Here is a 22,537-nt window from a genome sequence, read left to right on the forward strand (position 1 = left end):
ATTGTAAATTTATGATGTTTTGGTTGTGGTCTCAGGTGTACTCAAAGTAACTACAGAATCAGTAGTTTCTCTCTCTCTCTCTCTCTCTCTCTCTCTCTCTCTCTCTCTCTCACACACACACACATACACTTTATGTCCGTCTCATGTACTTTTTCTTTTCTTTGTGTAGTTTATACGGTGGGCCATGCTCCTACAAGAAAACATGTATTTCAAAGGAATCACCCTCTTTCTTTGCATCCCCATCCCCAAAACCCAACAAGCAAAAGACTGATGACAATGACCACTGACAGACAGCAGATTCTGCACTGTTGTTCACCTCCCCAATTACACTTCTGAATTGTTCAAATGTAGCACTTCAACTGTGCACTCTGTTAAGAGCATAGCACAACATGATGTTGGCATTTCAGTCATTCACATTTAAATGCCCTCTAAAGGTGACTGTTGGAGTGGTTCTCCAAACAGCCTCATCCATCAACAATGCAATGGGAGCTGATTGATCTCATTAAGTGGCAAAGCGGTGCATTGGTCCATTTGGAGTAGGGTTGGTTTGGTTGTGCTAAGTAGGCCATCAGCTCCCCCTGCCCTGCCGCAGAGGAAAATTCCACTGGGGCTGTTGTTCACTCTCCTATCTGGCAATCACTAAGGCACAGACAGAATGCTCCGGCAATCAGGCTTGACATGACAGCCTGTTTATTTACAATGGGGGACTGCAGCCTGGACTACAGCTAGGACTAGCAAGGGAGAGGAAAATTACCAGAGTAGCCACTGGTAAAGTTATTTGACCCCCAGGGCTGAGCAGTGGATGGGAGAGGCTGTAAGTGTGAATCACTGAGAGATCAGTTAGAATAGTCTCTCTGAGAGTAAGATACTGTAGAGTTGGATACTTTTTGGACATCATGGTAGCAATACATCTTGGCAGCAGCACAACATGGTAGCAGCGCAAAACACGGTACAAACATTATTGGGCACAGACAACAGCACAAAGGGCAAGAAGGTAGAGACAACAATACATCACGCAAAGCAGCCACAACCGTCAGTAAGAGTGTCCATGATTGAGTCTTTGAATGAAGAGATTGATATAAAACTGTTCAGTTTGAGTGTGTTTTGAAGCTCGTTCCAGTAGCTAGATGCAGCGAACTGAAAAGAGGAGCAACCAAGGGATGTGTGTACTTTTGGGAACGTTTAACAGAATGTGACTGTCAGAACGGGTGGTGTATGTGGAGGATTAGGGCTGCAGTAGATATCTCAGATAGGGGGGAGTGAGGCCTAAGAGGGTTTTATAAATAAGCATCAACCAGTGGGTCTTGCGATGGGTGTACAGAGATGACCAGTTTACAGAGGAGTATAGAGTGCAGTGATATGTCTCTTAAGAAGCATTGGTGGCAAATCTGATGGCCGAATGGTAAAGAACATCTAGCCGCTCAAGAGCACCATTACCTGCTGATTTTTAAATGATGACTCCGTAATCTAGCATGGGTAGGATGGTCATCTGAATCAGGGTTAGTTTGGCAGCTGGGGTGAAAGAGGAATGATTATGATAGAGGAAACCTAGTCTAGATTTAACTTTATTCTGCAGCTTTGATATGTGCTGAAAGAAGGACAGTGTACTGTCTAGCCAAACTCCCAAGTACTTGTATGAGGTGACTACCTCAACCTCTAAACCCTCAGAGTTAGTAATCACACCTGTGGGGAGAGGGGCATTCTTCCTACCAAACCACATTACCTTTGTTTTGGAGGTGTTCAGAACAAGGTTAAGGGTACAGAAAGCTTGTTGGACACTAAGAAAGCTTTGTTGTAGAGCATTTAACACATAATCCTGGGGAGGGGCCAGCTGAGTATAAGACTGTATCATCTGCATATAAATGGATGAGAGAGCTTCCTACTGCCTGAGCTATGTTGTTGATGTAAATTGAGAAGAGCGTGAGGGCCTACCTTGGGGTACTCCCTTGGTGACAGGCAGTGGCTGAGACAGCCGTTTTCTGACTTTATACACTGCACTATTTGAGAGAGGTAGTTAGAAAACCAGGCCAAAGACCCCTCAGAGACACCAATACTCCTTAGCCGGCCCACAAGAATGGAATGGTGTACCCTATCAAAAGCTTTGGCCAAGTCAATAAAATTAGCAGCACAACATTGCTTAGAATCAAAGGCAATGGTGACATCATTGAGGACCTTTAAGGTTGCAGTGACACATCCATAACCTGAGCGGAAACCAGATTGCATGCCAGAGAACACTATAGACATCAAGAAAGCCAGTCAGTTGATTATTGACAATTTTTTCCAACACTTTTGATAAACAGAGCAAAATAGAAATTGGCCTAGAACAGGATCAGCTTGATCTCCCCCTTTAAATAAAGGACACACTGTGGCTGCTTTCCAAGCAATGGGAGCTTCCCCAGAGAGGAGAGACAGGTTAAAAAGGTCAGAGATAGGCTTGGCGATGATAGGGGCTGAAACCTTAAAGATGAAAGGATCTAAACCATCTGACCCAGGTGGTTTTGGGGGGGTCAAGTTCCAGGAGCTCCTTTAGCACCTCAGACTCAGTGTCTGCCTGCAGGGGAAAACTTTGTAGAGGGGCAGGGGGGAAATAGGGAGGAGCATCGTGGCTAGTTGCATTAGAAGGGGTGGGAGATGAGGAAATGTTGAACAGGCTGTCACGTTCTGACCTTAGTTCTGTTATTATATCTTTGTTTTAGTATGGTCAGGGCGTGAGTTGGGTGGGCAGTCTATGTTTGTTTTTCTATAATTTGGGATTTCTGTGTTCAGCCTAGTATGGTTCTCAATCAGAGGCAGCTGTCAATCGTTGTCCCTGATTGAGAATCATACTTAGATAGCCTGGTTTCACTTTTGAGTTGTGGGTGTTTATTTTCCGTGTTTGTATTTGTGCCACACGGGAGTGGTTAGTTTGTTTCACGGTGTTTGTTTTGTATTTTGTAGTGTTCAGTTTTCTTATTAAATTATGGACACTTACCACGCTGCAAATTGGTCCGATCTATCTTACTCCTCATCAGAGGAATGAGGCATGGCTGAGTGAAATAGGAATCCTGACCAAAAGCTCAGCCATGTGCTCCTTGTCAGTAATAACCTCATCAAGGGACATGGGCAGCTGTGAGGAGGAGGGTTTATTCTCCAGGTCTTTAACCATTTTCCAGAACTTCTTGTGGTTAGACCCACAGAGAGAGAATTGCTCCTTAAGGTAACTAACTTTGGCCTTCCGGATAGCTTGAGTGCACTTATTTCTAATTTACCTAAACGAGAGCCAGTCAGCCTGAGTATGCATGTGCCAAGCCTTTCACCAAATGGAATTCTTGAGGTGGAGTAACTCTGCAAGATCAAGGTCAAACCTAGGAATTAACCTGTTTTTAAATCTCATTTTATTTATGGAGGTGTGTTTGTTAACAATACCACTGAAAATATTTAAAAAGAAGGTCCAAGCGTCTTCAACAGAGGGAATTAAACTGATTCTATACCAATTTACAGAGGCCAGGTCATGAAGGAAGGCTTGCTCATCAGTTTTTTAGCAAGTGTGTATGACAAATCAGGACAGGTCATTTCACTGAGAGTCATTACAAACACATAATCCTGATACCTATCAGGATTATTTGTGAGGATAACATCAAGGAGGGTATCCTTTTCTGGGTGTTTGGAGTCATACCTTGTGGGATTGGTAATAATCTGATAAATATTTAGGGAGTCCCATTGCTTTAGGACTTGGTCAGGTTGTTTAAGCATGTTTAAGTTTAGGTCACGTAGCAGGACAAATTCAGACTTAGTGTAAGGGGCCAGGAGAAAGTTTAGGACACGTTGAGTACAGGCCTGTGCTGATGGTGGACGATAACACCCAGCAACAGTCAACAAATGAGCTATTTGAAAGTTGAATGCTTAAAACCAGCGAATCAAATTGTTTGGGTACAGACTTGGTGGAGACAACTGAGCACTGAAGGTGTTCATTGGTAAAGATTGCCACTCCACCACCTTTGGAAGATCTGTCTTGCCGAAAAAGATTATAACCAGAAAGGTTAACGTCAGTGTTCAATACATTCTTAACGTCTCAGTATTGACCAACACATCTGGATTTTAGGGGAGGGCATTCACTCAATACCATTAATATGCAAATTCAAAGCAATTAGTGAATTATTATCCAAGAATATATTGATTCGTTGTTAGGTACTAGTGATTACACACAGGTATAAGAGCAAGGGTTGTAGATTAGAAAATAATGCTGAATGGTGTTCTTATGATCACCACATGGGGGTGTATAATCATAGGGGAAGTGCTTTACATGGTATTTCTACATTATTGACACCTGAAAACAAAGTGACTAATACTGTCAGATTGAGCTGTATTTAGGCATCGACCATTAGTTGGCGAACTGCTGCCAAAATTAATACAGAATAGTTAGATAGGCATAGGTGTAGCAGAATCATTTGATGAGAAGAGACTTTATTCTGCATGACTCTCTTGCACCTTTCATAGTTATTGAATTCCACTCCAGCTTGTTTATTTTCCAATCTTTCAATCATACAGCAACAGCACAGTGTAATCTATGGAGAGTTGTTTTGAATAGCCAAGTTTATCTAAAAGTTGATCAAGGGAGAAAGCACTTCATATGAGGTTGCACCTTACTGGCATAGCTTATGTAATGATGGATTTGATGGCTAAAATGCATGTCCGCCCTGACAATGGTCAGTGCTATACGGGATCCTTGGGACATCCCTAACCATAACCTTTACCTAACCCTAACTTTCACCATTTTACATTAATTTCAATGGGGTAGGGACATCCCAAAGATCTTTGATTGCCTGGACCCCCCCACAATGGCATTCTTATTCAAAACAGCGGATTGTCAGTTGCCAGGGGCTTCCGCTTGGAGGGACAATTTCCATACCCAAGAGAGAGAAAGGACCATGGATGCAGACCATGCAGACAGTACAAACAGGGTGGCTGATGGATAGCACTATACAGTAGGCTACTGAGTGGCTGACAAACCTTTATGTAAATAAACACAATGCCATTAAATAAGATTACAATTGATAACACAACACTCGTGGTAATGATAGATATTAATCAGTGTACTACGTGTGATCCATACACACACACACCTAACAATTATTGTTCAAGGTTATTTGATGGGTCATTCCACGAATAGAGTGCTTTTCGAGGAGTGTACTTTATTTCACCTTTAACATTCTGGCATAAAGAGAACATGTTCAACTTCATAACAAACATGTTTTCACATCTCAAGAGGTAAAATTCAGAAAAAGTACTAAATCATCCTATTTTAGCCATAGCTTATCTTGTGACAGGGGGGATGGAAACGTATTGTGTGCAACACGGAGGGTCAATTGAATGCAAGCATAACGAAAAATGTGTACTTGTATTTAAAAAATCTAACCTATTTGGGGCAGTGGAGGCTGCAGAGTGGAGAATGTCTCATAATAATGTCTGGGAACATAGCAAATGGAATGGCATCAAACACCTGGAAACCATGTGTTTGATGTATTTGATACCATTCCACTGACTCTCCTCCAGTCATTACCACAAGGGCATTCTCCCCAATTAAGGTGCCACCAACCTACTGTGATCAAGGGTTGATGTGTTATGCCTAAATCGGATCCCAAGTTTACTACTTGGGAGATATCAGAATCAACCAATAGGAAGCTCTACGCAAATAACTTAAGTTCATTTTAACTTGGAGGTTCCTAGTTCTGACTAGAACTTGAATGCAGCAATACTCTTGAATATTTAAGGTCCAAAGCAATCATTTTTATCTCAACATCAAATCATTTCTGGTTAACAATTAAGTTCCTTACTGTGATTGTTTTCAATTAAAATGGTCAAAAAGAAACAAAAACAGATCGTTAGCTGAGAGTAATTTTTCAAGCAAGAATTGTGCCAGGACTGTCTGTTATGAATCCACTGCCGGAGACTCTTAGCATAACATCCACAGTCCTCTCAGAGATGCAAACACTAACTTTCTAACCTTTGCAGTAGGCAACCTTCCCACACTGGAGCCTAGCAGGCTAAGTTAGGGGTCATCATGTCATAAACTGTCCTTTTACACCTAGGGCCCTGGTCAATGATTGGTTGACAGGTTAGTTGTTAGGGTGGTTGCTAGCGGGCCAGACATCTGCCCATCTGTCACTTTTCAGTCTCCTTCAAGCAGTCACAGAGAGAGCAGCAAGCGCATAACAAATGTAATTTTTATTTGTCACATGCTTCTTAAATAACAGGTGTAGACTAACAGTGAAATGCTTATTTACGGGTACTTCCCAACAATGCAGAGAAAAAAGAGATAGAAAAAGAATAGAGAGGAATAAATACACAATGAGTGACAATAACTTGGCTTTATACTCAGGGTACCAGTACTGAGTCGATGTGCAGGGGTATGATGTAATCTCTGTCCTGCACAACTGGACTAATTCATATCACTGGATATGTGGGATGGTGTGCGTGCATGAAGTTGTGTATTTGTGTATATTATGGCCAGTTGTTCAGCAGCATGTCAGCTTAAATTTCAATACAGTCCTTTATCACAGCTTTATTCTGATATCTGTGCATTCTTGCCCTGGTGTATTCATTAGGTATGTGTACGTTCATTGCTTCTGTTTTCTCCTGTTACAGAGCCACTAGCTTTCCATGTCCCTTTCATTCCTGTGTTTGCCAATAAAGTATCCTTGTGTGTAACTCTGAGGTTGCCTCATTCCCATCTTACCCAGGGAGGTGCTAGAGGATCACAGACCAGCAAACACAGAGAGCCAGGTCGCTCTCTTTCACTGTCTGGGAGTGGTCTGAGTAGGGGGAAACGGACTGAAAACTAGCTGTTATGATGTCACCAGGCAGGACAAAATTCCATCCCACCAAAACAGGCAAAACTTTGAGGTGGTCTTTTCAAACGGCTCCATCACTAACTAAAAGGGCATTATCATAATTTTCACAATATTATTCCCACGTCAGTGTGGAAATGTTTTTCTGCGCTGGGCCTTTAACTGTTTGTGTTTTTACTGTTTATGTGTTTTATTGTGGTAGTGCATTGGGGTGCAATTATCATATGATGGCTGCAGCTTCTGTGGTCAACACATCATAGAGATACCCATGAAACCTAGGTGTCAAACAAGGAAATGGTTCCAATAATTTTTCCACCATTCATTTTTCCCATAGGCGATTTTAGAAACACTTAAAATAAGGGCTGTGTTTCGTGTAGGCGCAAATACTGATAAAAGTCACCTTGTCCTAGAGAGATTTACACAGTTATCAAAACGTCAGATCAGGGTAAGCCTACACGAAACACAGCCCTTATTTTATGTGTTTCTAAAATCCCCTGAAAAACGAATGGTGGACAAACGATTGGAACCATTTCCCTGTTTGACCTCGGTTTTATGGGTATTATGACTCATACTGTGGTACTCTATTGGAAGCCTACTTATTCAGAGCATCTTGCAACTTTGGATGAGAGGACATTCTACCCTCAAACTGTCCAGCAATTCTATTTCCAGAGCCTGATATTTCTAGAGCCTTCTATTTCAAAATAAGCCCATTTGGAAAATAAAATAGAAAATAAGCCTATTTGTAAGAAGCTAGAAGCTGTGAAAGGTTGTGGGTGCGTCAATTGTCTCGTCAGAAGCCCCTCCTCTCCGACGGACCCACAACCTTTTTATTGGATGGAAAAACAACCACTTTGGTGTCCTATTGGCTGCAGGTTTTCACCGAGCCTGTTCTTTTGAGCAATCAACATTGGAAAAGAAGGAGAACTTGTAGTTGCCCTATTTTTTTCCCCAAAGCGATTTACTGAAGCCCTCAACGATGAAATTCGTGAGATTTATAATGAAAAATGCTACATTGGCCAATGTGCCTAAACATATAGAACATTTTGCAAAATTTTCGCCGTCACCACTCTCTATGAAACAATTTCTCGATTTTGGTGAGTAAGCCCTTCAATGTTGCTACCATGTTGGACAACTGACAATCATTTAATGCAATATGTAACATTGAGCTGAGGCAATTTAAATTAGTTTTATCGCGCTCTTGTTTTGGAGCGACATAGGCGGCTAGTGTGATTTATGACTTTGCACCACTTTGAATGGTCAGATTCAGAGAGATTATTGTTTTGAATGACAGATACAAGACTGCTTGTCTTGGCATGTACGCATTTGTTTCAGTTTACTCTACTGGGCGAAATTCCTGAATATTTTGGTCTGCCTTTCCTAGACTAGGCTAGTTCATAGTGCTGAGTATTGCGTCAGCATTTGTAGCAAACTCCCATTTAACTGCTAGTCAGAAGCAATGTTCCCTCTAATTGTTTTCGCCACTGAGCAAATGTCATTTATGCTAAGCGCAAACTTGAACGTTGTGAAAACTCTGCAACTTCCAGCGCGCGTTTACCGTGAACACCGAGTCTGTAACCGCTTTAAGTTAGTTTTAAGTTGCCAAGTAGGCTACTTCATCATAATGTGGGTCTACCATCAAAAACAATGGAGAAAATAACATTAACATGGAAATGGCTGTTCTATCATTCAGCCGACCGTAACAGCAAATGTGTGGTGTTCAATGTAGGCCTACATTCATTTACATTTACATTCCATGAGAAAAAACATGCAAGGCTTGACATGAACCTGTTTATCCATTTGTCTTTCAGACAGAGGTGACTGCAAATGTTTGATGCAAGTAATCACTTCACTAAATAAAATGCATTATTCCCATACCATTTATTAGAGAATGAGACATTATGCCATCCTGCCTATTGGCTACATAGCTTATTCAAGCCTGTCTCAAAATACAACACTGCCCCTTTAAGACAAACTGCACAGTTTGCAGTTCTCCCTTTGATCTCAGAACAAGCGGGTTTGCTCATGTTAACAAAGTGAATGGCACAGATCCATATTTGACAATGGTCTATTTGCATATAGTCCTACTGCAGCTCTGATTGGTTATGCCGCACCGGGCTGAGTCATGTGTCAATGCAATATAATCCTACACCGATGCGTTCTGCCTACAAATCTCTTGCATAGTTTTGTTTTGGGATGTTGCATTGAAAGTGGCTAATATTGAGTTGATTTGATCACAATTGCCATAGCAAAGAAAAATGTTTAAATTAATAAAAAAAAAAAAAAAAACAGTACTGTAGCAATGAGGTTTGTGCAGTAAGCTATAGGCCCAATACATTTTCACCACATTGACTTTGCTTGAATTTCCCTGCCAATGCATTGATTGGGCCATCAATAAAACGTTTCAACATTGAGGTAGTCTCTATGGTCACACCGGTAATAGATCAGTTGTTGTACTACTTGAGGCACAGCTGAGTGAGCATACATTTTAAATGGTTTGCTTTTTATTTTACTGGGCTGATGTGCCTGCGTCAGCTGGTCAGTCTCAGCTGAGGGAGCTCGCAGCAGACTGAGTGCCTGCTTCTCAACATCCCTCTGCTCTCCATTTCCTCAACTGACACTGACCAAAAGGGGACACCGTCTTCCAGCTCATGGCGAAACTCGAGCCGCACCACATTACTTCTGCCCCTCATGCACAAATTCATGTTACTCCTATGAACAGAGACATATTCCTTGATATTAAAAAAGACAGAAGCCGCTAATAATAACAACAATGCAAGCCTATGGATACACTTTCATACTCATTCATTACTGCTGCGGTGCTTGTTTGTTTCTTGAGTGGAAATAGAAGAGCCTGCATTTTATGGCTTATAGAAGTGTTTAATACAAATTTGTTGACAGTGCTGAATAAGAGCTGAAACAAACTCACTCCAAACAGCAGTTTGTTGACAGTCTCTCTCTAGTCATGGTTTAATGTTTTGAAATCTCACAGTAATAACATTGCTTTAGCTTTCTTTTATGTCTGCTATGTTACTGCAGACACTAATCTGAGCCATCCGATTGGCCAGCAGTAGGCCTATAGTGTAGAGGTCGACCGATTATGATTTTTCAACGCCGATTATTGGAGGACAAAAAAGCCAATATCGATTAATCGGCCTATTTAAAAATTTGTATTTAAAATAAAGTGTTTGTAATAATGACAATTACAACAATACTGAATGAACACTTATTTTAACTTAATATAATACATCAATAAAATCAATTTAGCCTCAAACATGTTAAATTTGGTTTAAATAATGCAAAAACACTGTTGAAGGTAAAAGTGCAATATGTGCCATGTAAGAACGCTAATATTAAAGTTCCTTGCTCAGAACATGGGAACATATGAAAGCTGGTGGTCCCTTTTAACAGGAGTCTTCAATATTCCCAGGTAAAATGTTTTAGGTTGTAGTTATTATAAGACTATTTCTCTCGATACCATTTGTATTTCATATACCTTTGACTATTGGATGTTCTTATAGGCACTTTAGTATTGCCAGTGTAACAGTATAGCTTCCGAACCTCTCCTCGCTCCTACCTGGGCTCGAACCATGTTCCCCATGCAGATCAAGGGGAACAACTACTCCAAGTCTGAAAGCGAGTGACGTTTGAAACGTTATTAGCGCGCACCCTGCTAACTAGCTAGCCATTTCACATCACATCGTTAAACCAGCCTAATCTCGGGAGTTGATAGGCTTGATGTCATAAGCAGCAGAGCTGCTGGCAAAACGCACAAAAGTGCTGTTTGAATGAATGCTTATGAGCCTGCTGGTGCCTACCATCGCTCAGTCAGACTGCTCTATCAAATCATAGACTTAATTATAACATAACACATAACAGTGAAATACGAAACCGTTCTGTATTTTGTCTAATGGGTGGCATCCATCAGTCTAAATATTCCTGTTACATTGCACAACCTTCAATGTTATGTCATAATTACGTGAATTTCTGGCAAATTAGTTCAATGAGCCAAGCAGCCCAAACTGTTGCATATACCCTGACTCTGCATGCAACTCTGAACGCAAGAGAAGTGACACAATTTCACTTGGTTAATATTTTGCATGCTATCCTGGATTTCTTTTAGCTAAATATGCAGGTTTAAAAATATATATATCTGTGTATTGATTTTAAGGCATTGTTGTTTATGGTTAGGTACACGTTGGAGCAATGACAGTCCTATTTCGCGAATATGCACTGCATCGATTATATGCAACGCAGGACACGCTAGATAAACTAGTAATATCATCAACCATGTGTAGTTATAACTAGTGATTATGATTGATTAAGTTTAATGCTAGCTAGCAACTTACTTTGGCATCTTATTGCATTCGCGTAACAGGCGGGCTCCTCGTGAGGCAGGTGGTTAGAGCTTTGGACTAGTTAAGCAAGGCTGCAAGATTGAATCCCTGAGCTGACAAGGTATAAATCTGTCGTTCTGCCCCTAAACAAGGCAGTTAATAACCCACTGTTCCTAGGCCGTCATTGAAAATAAGAATGTGTTCTTAACTGACTTGCCTAGTTAAGTAAAGATTAAATAAAGGTGTAAAAATTGGCAATCGGCCTTCAAAATTATCGATTTCCAATTTGTTATGAAAACTTGAAATCGGCCCTAATTAATCGGCCATTCCGATTTAATCGGTCGACCTCTAGTGCACTTGTTTTTCTATCCGGGAAAGCAGACTTTGCACCTTTTCAGACACAAAATGTCAACCGTTTGCCAACCCGGAGGACAGGGCAGCTGAATAGGGTGCACCTAACCCTAACAGCCTGAGACACAAAATAAATTATAGGAACATAAGTCGTTGTAGATTTTAATTTTATTTTTCTCACAAATGTTTGTCAATCGACAAGGAATGCCTTGGAGAGTGACCAGTCAATCGTGATCGACTGGTTGGTGACCAACACTTCTCTTCGTGGGCAGATGTTTCTGCGCATCAGTCCTGGGGGGGAACTGCTCGTTAGTCTCAGGGCTGCAGCGTGCCCACACACAGCTTAGAGGGAACATTGGTCAGAAGTAAACTAATCAGAAGTATGCGATCCTATCCTCAACATCACTTGCAACAATGTTATCTTTATGGATTCATAATTTGGCACAAAAACACTGACATTATTTCCTATTGTAGCCTACCTTATGTATGTATAATTTTCCCTACTAGAAATGTATAGAAGTTATTTAGCCAGGCCTAGGCTGCACTCTTTGCTCTAGGAGACCTTGGAGCCTACACACTGGGCTCCTGTCATTGAAGGCTAGTACATCCCTAGCCCAACCGGCTAGCAGATGTAAAGGAATAATAGCGACGTCATATTTGTCATCTGCCTCAGGAGGGATAACTGGGCTCTTAATCTGTCAGCATTTGTCTTTTTAATTATTATTATACATTTTTTACAATCATCAAGCAAGGAGTTTTTGTATAGATGTCAGTGAGTGTCGGATTTGGTTAACAAATAATGGCTTCTTTGCTACATGTGGCTTATTTTAGCGAATTGAAGTGTTGTAATGCTTAGGTTGTTTTTGAGTGTACTGATATAAGTAGGACACGTGACCTCCCAGGAACTTTGAGAATGCACTAAGTTGGGACCACTCGTATCTGCCCTCTTATTGGCTAGACTGGTCCCATCTGATCTTGCCTCCTCCCAACTGCCTTACATTTGGATATTTTTCATCGTTGGAGCGGCACTTGAGTATCTGGTCAATATGATGGATATTCTGTGTCCAACTGGAGTCTATGCAGCCAGCTATACCCCCTTTTCTCTGCACTTTCGTGATATCCAATTGCGATCTTGTCTCATCGCTGCAACTCCCCAACGGGCTCGGGAGAGTCAAAGGTCTAGTCATACATCCGCCGAAACAAACCGCGCTTAACACCTGCCCGCTTAACCCAGAAGCCAGCCTCACCAATGTGTCGAAGGAAACACTGTTTAACGGACAACCGAAGTCAGCCAGCAGGCGCCCGGCCTGCCTCAAGGAGTTCATGGATCTTCTATATCCAGGTTGCATCCGGTTTACACGACCCAACTTCACATGTCCACAAGCACTCAGTGTGCACAGGGAGCAGTGACGAAGTCATCCAAAAACATGGCAGACATTGGATAAATATAAAATGTGAGTTAAAAAAAAAAGCTCAGCAACAGTGTTTTGAATAATTCAATGGCTGTTTTGTGCACAAAGGTGATGACTAAAGTGTCTTATTAGGAATTTTTTAATCTGACGTCTCTGTGGCAGTCTATGGAAATTGTTTTTCTGGGCCGGGTGTTAAACTGCAGTACCAAAGCAAGACTGTAGGAGAAGACTGCTGCAACCTGATTGTCTGTCTGAAGTTTTTTTCTTCTTCCAGTCGCTCGCCATTAAACTTTTCCAGGGTTTACTGAATTCACTCCATATTCGGTGCCCTGTCATCTAGGATCACGCAGTAATCTCGTGGTGAGCTACAGAGTATGGTGACTAGGGAGTGAGCTTCGGGAAATGTAAAAGCTGATTTTTACCATAGTTAGCACATTTTAGCGGCTGGTAAAGCATTCTGGATTGTAGGCAAGCCTTCGGTGACAGGAAAAGTGAATCGAACCAGAGGGCTGGTAAATGGGTTTATGTTTTAGGAATACAGAATGTATCCTTCAGCGACAGGAGCCCCTTCAGCGACAGGAGCCCATTATGTACAGGTCTCCCAGAGCAAAGAAGCTAGGCCTGCCTGCCTCTACTTTATTTAAATTTTTTCCCCCCCCAGGTTCCACCAATGCATGCGAGACGACATCATTTGTCTTTTTGAGACAAGAGCTACCTGTGCGACTATCTAACATCATGAAAGAGATCAATTTGCTACCTGACCGATTGCTTACAACCCCATCTGTGCAGATGGTGCAGAGCTGGTAAGAGTGATTATTCTGTAAGTGCAGTTAAGTTTGAGGGTGATACTGCAGTTTTTTCTTTTTAGGTCAAGTTTTATATTGTTTCATTCACTTTTGAAAATGTAGTTCGTATAAGCTGTTTACAGAAAAACAGCCAATTTTCCAGCCAAAGAGAGGAGTCCCAAAAAGCAGAAATTGATAAAATGAATCACTAACCTTTGATCTTCATCAGATGACACTCATAGGACTTCATGTTACATAATGTGTTTTTTTCGATAAAGTGCATATTTATATCCAAAAATCTCATTTTACATTGGCGTGTAATGTTCAGTAGTTCCAAAACATGCTGTGATTTTGCAGAGGGCCATGTCAATTTACAGAAATACTCATAATAAACACTGATAAAAGATACAACTATTATACATGGAACTTTAGATACACTTCTCCTTAATGCAACCTGCTGTGTCAGATAAAAATAAAAGAAAAACTTTATGGAAAAAGCATACCATGCAATAATCTGAGTACGGTGCTCAGAGACAAACAGCCAAAGAGATATCCGCCATGTTGTGGAGTCAACATTAGTCAGAAATAGCGTTAGAAATATTCACTTACCTTTGATCTTCATCAGAATGCACTCCCAGGAATCTCAGTTCCAAAATAAATGTTGGATTTGTTCGATAAAGTTCATAATTTGTCCAAATACCTCCTTTTGTTAGGGCGTTTGGTAAACAAATCCAAACGCGCGTGCAAGTCTAGCCGAAAGGTCGGATGAAAAGTCCAAAAGGTTATATTACAGGATGTAGAAACATGTCAAAAGAAGTATAGAATCAATCTTTTGGATGTTGCCAAATCTTCAATAATGTTCCACATGACCGCGCGTCACAAGCTCGTGGCAATCTGCCAGACACCTAGCTCAATCCCCTCTCATTCGGCCCCCCTTCACAGTAGAAGCATCAAACACGGTTCTAAAGACTGTTGACACCTAGTGGACGCCTTAGGAAGATATATTAGAATGACAATGAGTTGAAAAACCACAAACCTCAGATTTCCCACTTCCTGGTTGGATTTTTTTCTCTCAGGTTTTCGCCTTCCATACAAGTTCTGTTATACTCAGACATCATTCAAACAGTTTTAGAAACTTCAGTGTTTTCTATCCAAATATACCAATTATATGCATATTCTGGCTTTTATGGCTGAGTAGCAGGCAGTTTACGCTGGGCACTTTATTCATCCAAGCTACTCAATACGGCCCCCCAGTGACCAAGAAGTTAAGAGGAATAAGTGGACCTGTGCCACCACTGCGACGTCCAGATGCTCTCAGAGAGAACAGTCAGATGAATAAAGAGCAGCTGGAGTAGCAGTGCTCTCGGGGGTGATCCACGTCTCCGTCAGGGCCAAATATTCAAGGGACTGAAGGTCAGCACAGGCTGAGTTGAACTCAGCGTTCTTGCCCGCAGATCGGCAGTTCCAAACACTGCCCGAGACCCTGAATTCCAAATGGGTTGTGCGCGTGGGGTACACTAAATTACAAGGGTTGCAGCCAAGGAGTGGGGAGTGTCACAGGGAGAGGTGCAAATGGGTATAGAAAACACACATAGTTGCCAAAGCTACAAAAGAGCAACATTTTGAATCTGTAAATAACTAGGTAAGATACTCAAGTGAGTGGTGTGGAGCCTTCCTCTCTTTCATTCCTCGAACAACTCAGCAAAACCGTTTTTGTTTCGGCAACGGTCTTAGTTTTGCGACAAACCTGAGAAACCAGGGGATGGCTTAGCAGAGGTGGAGAGCTAGCCTCCCTGTACTAATTGCTGATTGCCTAGTAGAGGTGAAACTACTCCCCCTCCAATACAGCCACTGATTACCTTGATCCTGGTTGATGTGTCAACAACTATCTGCAAGTGATGCAGTTCACACACCAAGTAGGCCACTGGGAAGATATGCAGCACTTAAAGTAGAGGGCCCCAGCTAGCAAAAAGACAGTACTATATCACAACAGATAAAGACAAAAAATACTTATCACTTCTGAAGATATCAGGAGTCCTCTAGCTATAGATTACATAAAATCCTTGAAAAATGTTAATTCTATCACAAGACATCAAGTGTCTCTTGGGTACTTCAGATTATCCTTGGCCCTCTGTGTGGCCTTATCACATGTTAAATAGTTACATAAGGCTTTTAAATAAGAAATGGAATGACAAAGCTGTAAAACATTATCCTCAATATAAGCTATCAATGTATTGAATACCATTTGGTGTTGTAATGTGAGGGTTTCAGCATGAAATATCCTTTAATTTATGTTACTATGTCAATATGCATTTGTTAATGTTTTGACGTCAAACTGGTGGCAGTTGTGCAAAAAAGTCAATAGTTGGAAGAGTTTCCGAGTTAATTGAAAAATGCCATTGTTTATTAGATGCTTTCTTATCTAGGCTATTTTCTCTTGAACCATATGGTCTGTCTATTAGAAACTCATGGACGATATAGACACTGATGAATGAATACTATATAATACTATATATGAATATAAGTTCTTCAAGTATAAATGACCTAAATGAAAATAGATCGTCATTGGTTTTCTGTTAATTACTGAAGATTCCGGGAACTTTGGTAAATTACCGGTAGCTTTGCAACCCTAGTTATAAGTTGTATTGCTGCAGCTAAACATATACACCACACTACACCGGAATGATGCAAACTGAAAAATGTGTTTTTAGGTATGTCCAGAGCTTGATGGAAATCCTGGCGTTCTTGGACAAGACTCCTGACAGCCACAGTGTCCTGGATGAGTAAGTCCTCAATCATCTTTGATAGCCAGGTAGGCCCTTTCAATCTATCTCATGCTGTTTGTCTTTTATCCTCTAGGTTTGTGGACACCCTGGTGAATATCAGGAACAGGCACAATGAAGTAGTGCCCACCATGGCACAGGGCGTCATTGAGTACAAGTCGGTGTTCGGCCAGGACCCAGTCACCAACCAGAACATTCAGTACTTCCTGGACCGTTTCTACATGAGCCGTATATCTATCCGCATGCTTATTAACCAGCACAGTGAGTACAGATGTCAGTCCACTAAGTTATCCATTATTTTAGACAATTGTCAGCCATTTTGAAACTGACTTTTCCACTCATTGGACTCTCTGTAGCTCTTGTCTTTGATGGAGCAACGAATCCACTTCACCCCAACACAATAGGGAGCATCGACCCTCACTGTGATGTCACAGAGGTGGTCAGAGGTAGGAAATAATAATTCATGGTTCTTTAATGTGGTGTTGAGCTGTCATAGATTATAAAGACTTGTAATATCCTATGGGTGCATGGGGAGAATAGAGGTGACCAATTGTGTTTTTTTGATGTAGTGAAATATTTTTAAATTTCTCTTGTACCCAAACACCCTTGTGTCATTTCATGGTGTTGTATTTTTCCAGATGCTTACCAGAGCGCCAAGTTGGTGTGTGATCAGTACTATCTGAGCTCGCCAGACCTGATGCTGCAAGAAATGAATGGTAAGAACCAAACCAAGAGTAACTAGTCATCTATTCCACTGATATCACCTATGACGCATGCATGTAGATGACCATTTTATGCTAATTTGGGAGTCTTGGATGAAATTGTCTGAGTGCCACTGCTGTGTGTACCAACAGTCTCTTCTGTCTGGACCTGAGGGCCAAGTAATTATTCCAGCGAGGCAGAAGTAATGGATAAGTGGCGATGGCTGGCTGGCTGCCTTGAACAATATTGACACTGTGACTAAATCCCCTCTCTTCCCAGAATAATCAAAATGGATGTCAACAGAATCTGTCAATGACTCTTTACATCCTAATGGCTTTTGTATTTTAATTATACTGCAGATGTTTATTCATTTATTCTCTTTTGCTTCACCCAGTCAACAACCGGAAACAACCTATAAGCATTGTCTATGTGCCCTCCCATCTCTACCACATGTTGTTTGAGCTTTTCAAGGTATGGTAGAACCTGCCTTAAAAATGTATTCTTAGATTGAAGATGTTAGTCACTTGTGAATGTGAATGTTGTCTATTGGTCCATTTTCCAGAATGCTATGAGGGCCACAATTGAGAACCATGAGTCCAGCAACAGGCTACCACCCATTCAAGTCATGGTGGCCATTGGAGGAGAGGACCTGTCAATCAAGGTACAGTATGTTAGTGAATTGTATTGCTACATTTTTTAAATTTATTTTACCTTTATTTAACCAGGCAAGTCAGTTAAGAAGAAATTCTTATTTTCAATGACGGCCTGGGAACAGTGGGTTAACTGCCTGTTCAGGGGCAGAACGACAGATTTGTACATCGTCAGCTCGGGGGTTTGAACTCGCAACCTTCAGGTTACTAGTCCAACGCTCTAACCACTAGGCTACCCTTGTGGTTACCCTTGCAATTATTCCCAATTAATCCCATTGTCACACTCACAAATGCTAATGATAATCTGTGGCATAATGAATTGACATTTTATTTGTCTCCACCCCCCCAAATCCTTATTAAAGCTGTTATGTAAGATTTTGACCCTTATTAATTCTGTTTAATGTTAAACCAAGCTGCTAATTCCAGATTAACAGGATTCGGTCTACATTGACTTCCATACTAAGAGCCCATTAACCTTGTCCTGCAGTAACTTGATCTCAGTACTGCTTGTTCTTTTGGTGAGCTGACCAGTGCACCTGGGGAGTATTCATTACTCTGATTCTGTGGCAAAGCTTTTCTTAAATGCGGAAGGACCTACCTGAATTTGTTCAATAGAAACTCAATTTTCTCTGTTTACTTCCGTTTGGTCCTTAAATATGCCCCTTGCAGTGACATGGAGAGGGAACTGAGTGGCCTTATTGTCCAGTTACCTTGACGATATGCAGAATAGATGCCTTGGTTTGGCCTATCGTAAGGCAGGCTGTTGAATTCAAGCCAATGGCACGAGGGGCACCCACCTTTCTGGCAGCATCTCCACCTTTTTTATGACTTTAATGCCTGACTTCTTTTTTTTTCTTTTCTCTCTTTCCCCCTCACTCTCTGGCAACGCGTAGGTGAGTGACAGGGGTGGTGGAGTCCCTTTCAGGAAGATTGAGAATCTTTTCAGCTACATGTACTCTACGGCCCCCACGCCAGAGAGGGGTGAGCACTCTCAGACCCCATTGGTGAGTGCCTCTGCTCTTTGTCAAGTCTATTCTTTCACGGACCAGGTTCGTGTTCAGGAGGGTGCAATGTACTGAACATTGCCGGTAGAAATGCTGTGAAGTAGAGTTGACATGATTCCTTACTCTACATGTTAGAGAGGCATGTCTGTCTGTTCTACACAATACATATTTCTATCCGAACTTCCCAAAACATTCATGTTTATCAGACTGTTGAAGCAGCCATGGTTTAGAGCCGTGTCGTGTCCTCTCCAGGCTGGCTTTGGCTACGGCCTGCCCATCTCCCGGCTCTACGCTCAGTACTTCCAGGGAGACCTGCAGCTCTACTCTATGGAGGGTTACGGCACTGATGCTGTCATCCACATGAAGGTAAGCTACATACTGAGACAATGGGACTCGTGTAATTGTCATAACTCGTCTGACTATGGATTAATTCGAATTTTGTATATATTTTTTTCATTTAGCAGACGCTCTTATCCAGAGCTACTTACAATTAGTGCATTCATGTTAAGATAGCTAGGTGAAACAACAACACATCACAATCGTATCAATTACATTTTTCTATTGACAAAGTATTTATCAGCAAAGGCCGTGCTAGTGGGGAAAAGAGAAGTGCCCTTTCTTTCTTTTGGGGGGGATGCTTTGAACACACAATACAACTCTATCTCCTTCCCTCCACAGGCCTTGTCCACAGACTCTGTGGAGAGGCTCCCGGTGTACAACAAGACAGCTCTGCGGAATTACAAGGTTAGCCAGGAGGCAGACGACTGGTGTGTGCCCAGCAGGGAACCCCTGGACCTGACCATTTACAGGGTAGCCAAATGAGGATAATGTTGACGCCACCCTGGTTAGATTGAGGCTCTGTATGCCAACAGCCAAGGCAGACAGCCACCTAACCCCGCCCACATATGACTGGATGTTGTTTTCCATCCTGGTTTTGGCATTGGCATGTTTTCTTGTTCTCACAATGATGCCCTTCATGGTTTTCTTTTAGCTTAGATTATAAAAACATATAATCTTTGTTCACCTCCATGAGGGTTTTTATGGGAGTGCCAGATGTTGATAATAAAATAAAAAAAAGTTGTCACACTAATTATTCTCCCAAACATTTAATGGGCATACTAACATGGTTGCTTTACCCATGAAATGTTTGGGAGCATAAGAATGTGTGGCTTTCTTTCTAGTTTACTCTCCGTTAGTCAGCACTTCTATTAAAAACATTTCTGGGTGTGTGTCAGTTTATGCCTTTTACTATCGCTCGATGTTGATGAAATAAACATGGGAGGGTGTGCAGGGTAGTGAGGTCCCAATGTCATACTTAATTTTGGGGGGAGAGATGTGGCAGGGTGGGTCTGAAGACCCAGATACTGTGCCCAGTATGTTGTTGAGATGGTGTAGCGTGACCGTGGGCGAGTGAGAATATGTAACACCAGTTCAGTATGTTATGGAACGTTCAGGTAGAAACGTTGTGTAGCGCAGTCAAGCCTTTCTATCATGTCGACTAGGGAATCACGGCATCTCTAGACATACCATTTTCTATCTGCAACATTCAGAATGTTGCGTCCTTCTGAACCGGACCCAGGTTGAAAAACAATCCGATGAACTCTGAGAGGATCTTTATGTACTGTAAACGGAAGTGAGCTGGAGCTGTTGAGGTGTGGTAGAAGTCCTTAGATGAACCAGTACTGTAGAATAACTGAATGTCCTGGCGGGCATTAGACCTCCCTTGCTCTAAATCGCTGACTGTCAGAAAATGCCACCTCAGCCTTAACTGCGTCAGTCAAGTTTTCTTTACTTGAAACATGTACATTATTAACAATGTAGTATTCAATCTATGAGAAGGCTGCTAATGACTTACTTATTTGATTCTAAAATAATATTTCGTACTCTTCTACCATGTCTTGATGCCTTCATGAGTATTGGTCCTGATGTCTATATATTGATTTCATCATTACAAGTACATTTTCTCTTGCCAGTTCAATGGACCGGATTGAACTAACCAAAATGAGTTGGTCTGTTCAGTGTTGTGACCTTCTGTATTCCTGTGAACTCAAGCTCTAGAGCAATACATTGTGGAAACAATTTTACCCAAGTTAATTTGCAGTAAGACAGTGATATACTTTGTGATGGGAAGCCAGTGTTCATCTTTTACGCACCGGCGTTCTATTGCCAGTGGCAAAGCTCATCAGAAGCTAGTGAAAACATGTCCCAAAGGGTAAAGCACGCCGTTCTTATTGTCTGTGACCCTTAAGGCTAGGCCAGTCACATAGGAATATTTGATGCTGTGTATGTGATGGGAAGATGCTCCCAGCCTATCCGCTTTTATCAATTCCCTTTTATTTTGTAATAAACTCTATACATTTCTTCAGTTTATATTTTAATTTTTTTTAATGATTTTTTTTTCTTCTCGTTGACATTGTAAATATGTGGTATTATTAAACCTATTTCAGTGACAAATGCTTGTTTTAATAATTCTGTAATGTAGGGCTTGAAGATAACAATATGACGCTGTACAGAAACAACCCCTAGCCACCAATCTCCAGGCAGTTCATACAGACCTGAAATAATTGTTTCCACTTAGCCATCTGAAGGGCTATGAATCATTTGTGCGCTATTGCTTATTTAATCTATGTGTAAGGAGTCGAGGCTTAGTGGCTGTTTCTTGTCCGGGCCCAGATAATCAGTGCAATGTGTTTCTAGGCAGAAACCATTGTCTTGCCATTGGCTGGAACCAGCTCCATGACCTTTCAAGTTCAGTAACTCTACCTTGCCCTCATCCCAGTATACATGTCCCTAGACATCTAGAATGTCACCCTGCATGTGCTTCTGTCACTACACTGACTCTTCTTTGACCTATTCCATCAGCCTATTTAGAACAGCCATGTTATTTTCCACGATGACTTGGCCTTTAGTTTAAATAGAAGTGATTGACCCAGGTTGTAGTTAACCCTATGCCAAGTGTGGCAGAGCTGGCCTCTACAGGCAGCCCATAGTAAACAAAAAGCTCTCTCTGGAACAGCCATGGCTACTGTTAGTGTCCTGTGTAAGGACTATCTTTAATGTGTTGTCCTATGTGTAGCATGATCCTCAGTTTTTTTGTTTTGCCTTACTGTAGCAGAGTGATATACCTGACAACAGCTAGGCAGCCTTGACGTCAGAGCTGCAGGGATTTTTTGCAGGGACACCCTCGTCTTTGACTGAATGGAATCGAGGGTGGCCTAGTCAAGTAAGGAACGTTTTACAGTTAGTCTCGTGCTCATTTCTTGAAATTCTACACATTTTTCTGTGACTTATGCCATGTTATACAATGAGGGTGCCTGAAGGTCAGGGCCCCTGAGCACATGCCCTTCATGCCTGGTCGGTAATTCGGCCATGATTAATGATTACTATAAGTTTAGATAGCTGGCTAAACTAAAATACCAATATATATATATATATAATTTTTGTGAGTGACTGTCATCAAATTTTATTGGTCACATACACATGGTTAGCAGATGTTATTACACACAAATTTAAGTAAAGGAATGGAATAAGAAAATATAAATATATGGATGAGCAACGACCGAGTGGCATAGGCTAAGATGCAATATATATATATATATATAGTATAGAAGACAGTATATGCATATGATAAGAGTAATGCAAGATATATAAACATTAAAGTGACCAATGATTTCAAGTCTGTATGTAGG

General features: G+C 41.4%; 1 protein-coding gene across 1 annotated transcript; it reads left to right on the plus strand.

Moving 5' to 3' along the window:
- Positions 1 to 7,686: 7,686 nt before the first annotated feature.
- On the plus strand, positions 7,687 to 21,302 carry pdk2a (pyruvate dehydrogenase kinase 2a). Its single transcript, XM_064924043.1, has 11 exons — positions 7,687 to 7,921; positions 13,586 to 13,727; positions 16,421 to 16,492; positions 16,569 to 16,753; positions 16,849 to 16,938; positions 17,131 to 17,208; positions 17,589 to 17,665; positions 17,757 to 17,855; positions 18,738 to 18,848; positions 19,101 to 19,214; positions 19,527 to 21,302. The coding sequence occupies exons 1-11, from the start codon at positions 7,804 to 7,806 to the stop codon at positions 19,668 to 19,670; spliced, it is 1,230 nt and encodes a 409-aa protein (XP_064780115.1). The 5' UTR covers positions 7,687 to 7,803; the 3' UTR covers positions 19,671 to 21,302.
- The last annotated feature ends 1,235 nt before the right edge of the window (positions 21,303 to 22,537 follow it).

The sequence above is a fragment of the Oncorhynchus masou genome, chromosome 18, assembly GCF_036934945.1.
Source record: "Oncorhynchus masou masou isolate Uvic2021 chromosome 18, UVic_Omas_1.1, whole genome shotgun sequence".
Taxonomy (NCBI): Eukaryota; Metazoa; Chordata; class Actinopteri; order Salmoniformes; family Salmonidae; genus Oncorhynchus; species Oncorhynchus masou.

Bases quoted from the DNA above. Each gene is read 5' to 3' on its own strand.
- pdk2a (XM_064924043.1), top strand. From the start codon at position 7,804: ATGAAATTCGTGAGATTTATAATGAAAAATGCTACATTGGCCAATGTG. The intron at 16,939-17,130 runs GTAGGAAATAAT...GTATTTTTCCAG, and splicing joins TGTCACAGAGGTGGTCAGAG to ATGCTTACCAGAGCGCCAAG. The intron at 17,209-17,588 runs GTAAGAACCAAA...TGCTTCACCCAG, and splicing joins GATGCTGCAAGAAATGAATG to TCAACAACCGGAAACAACCT.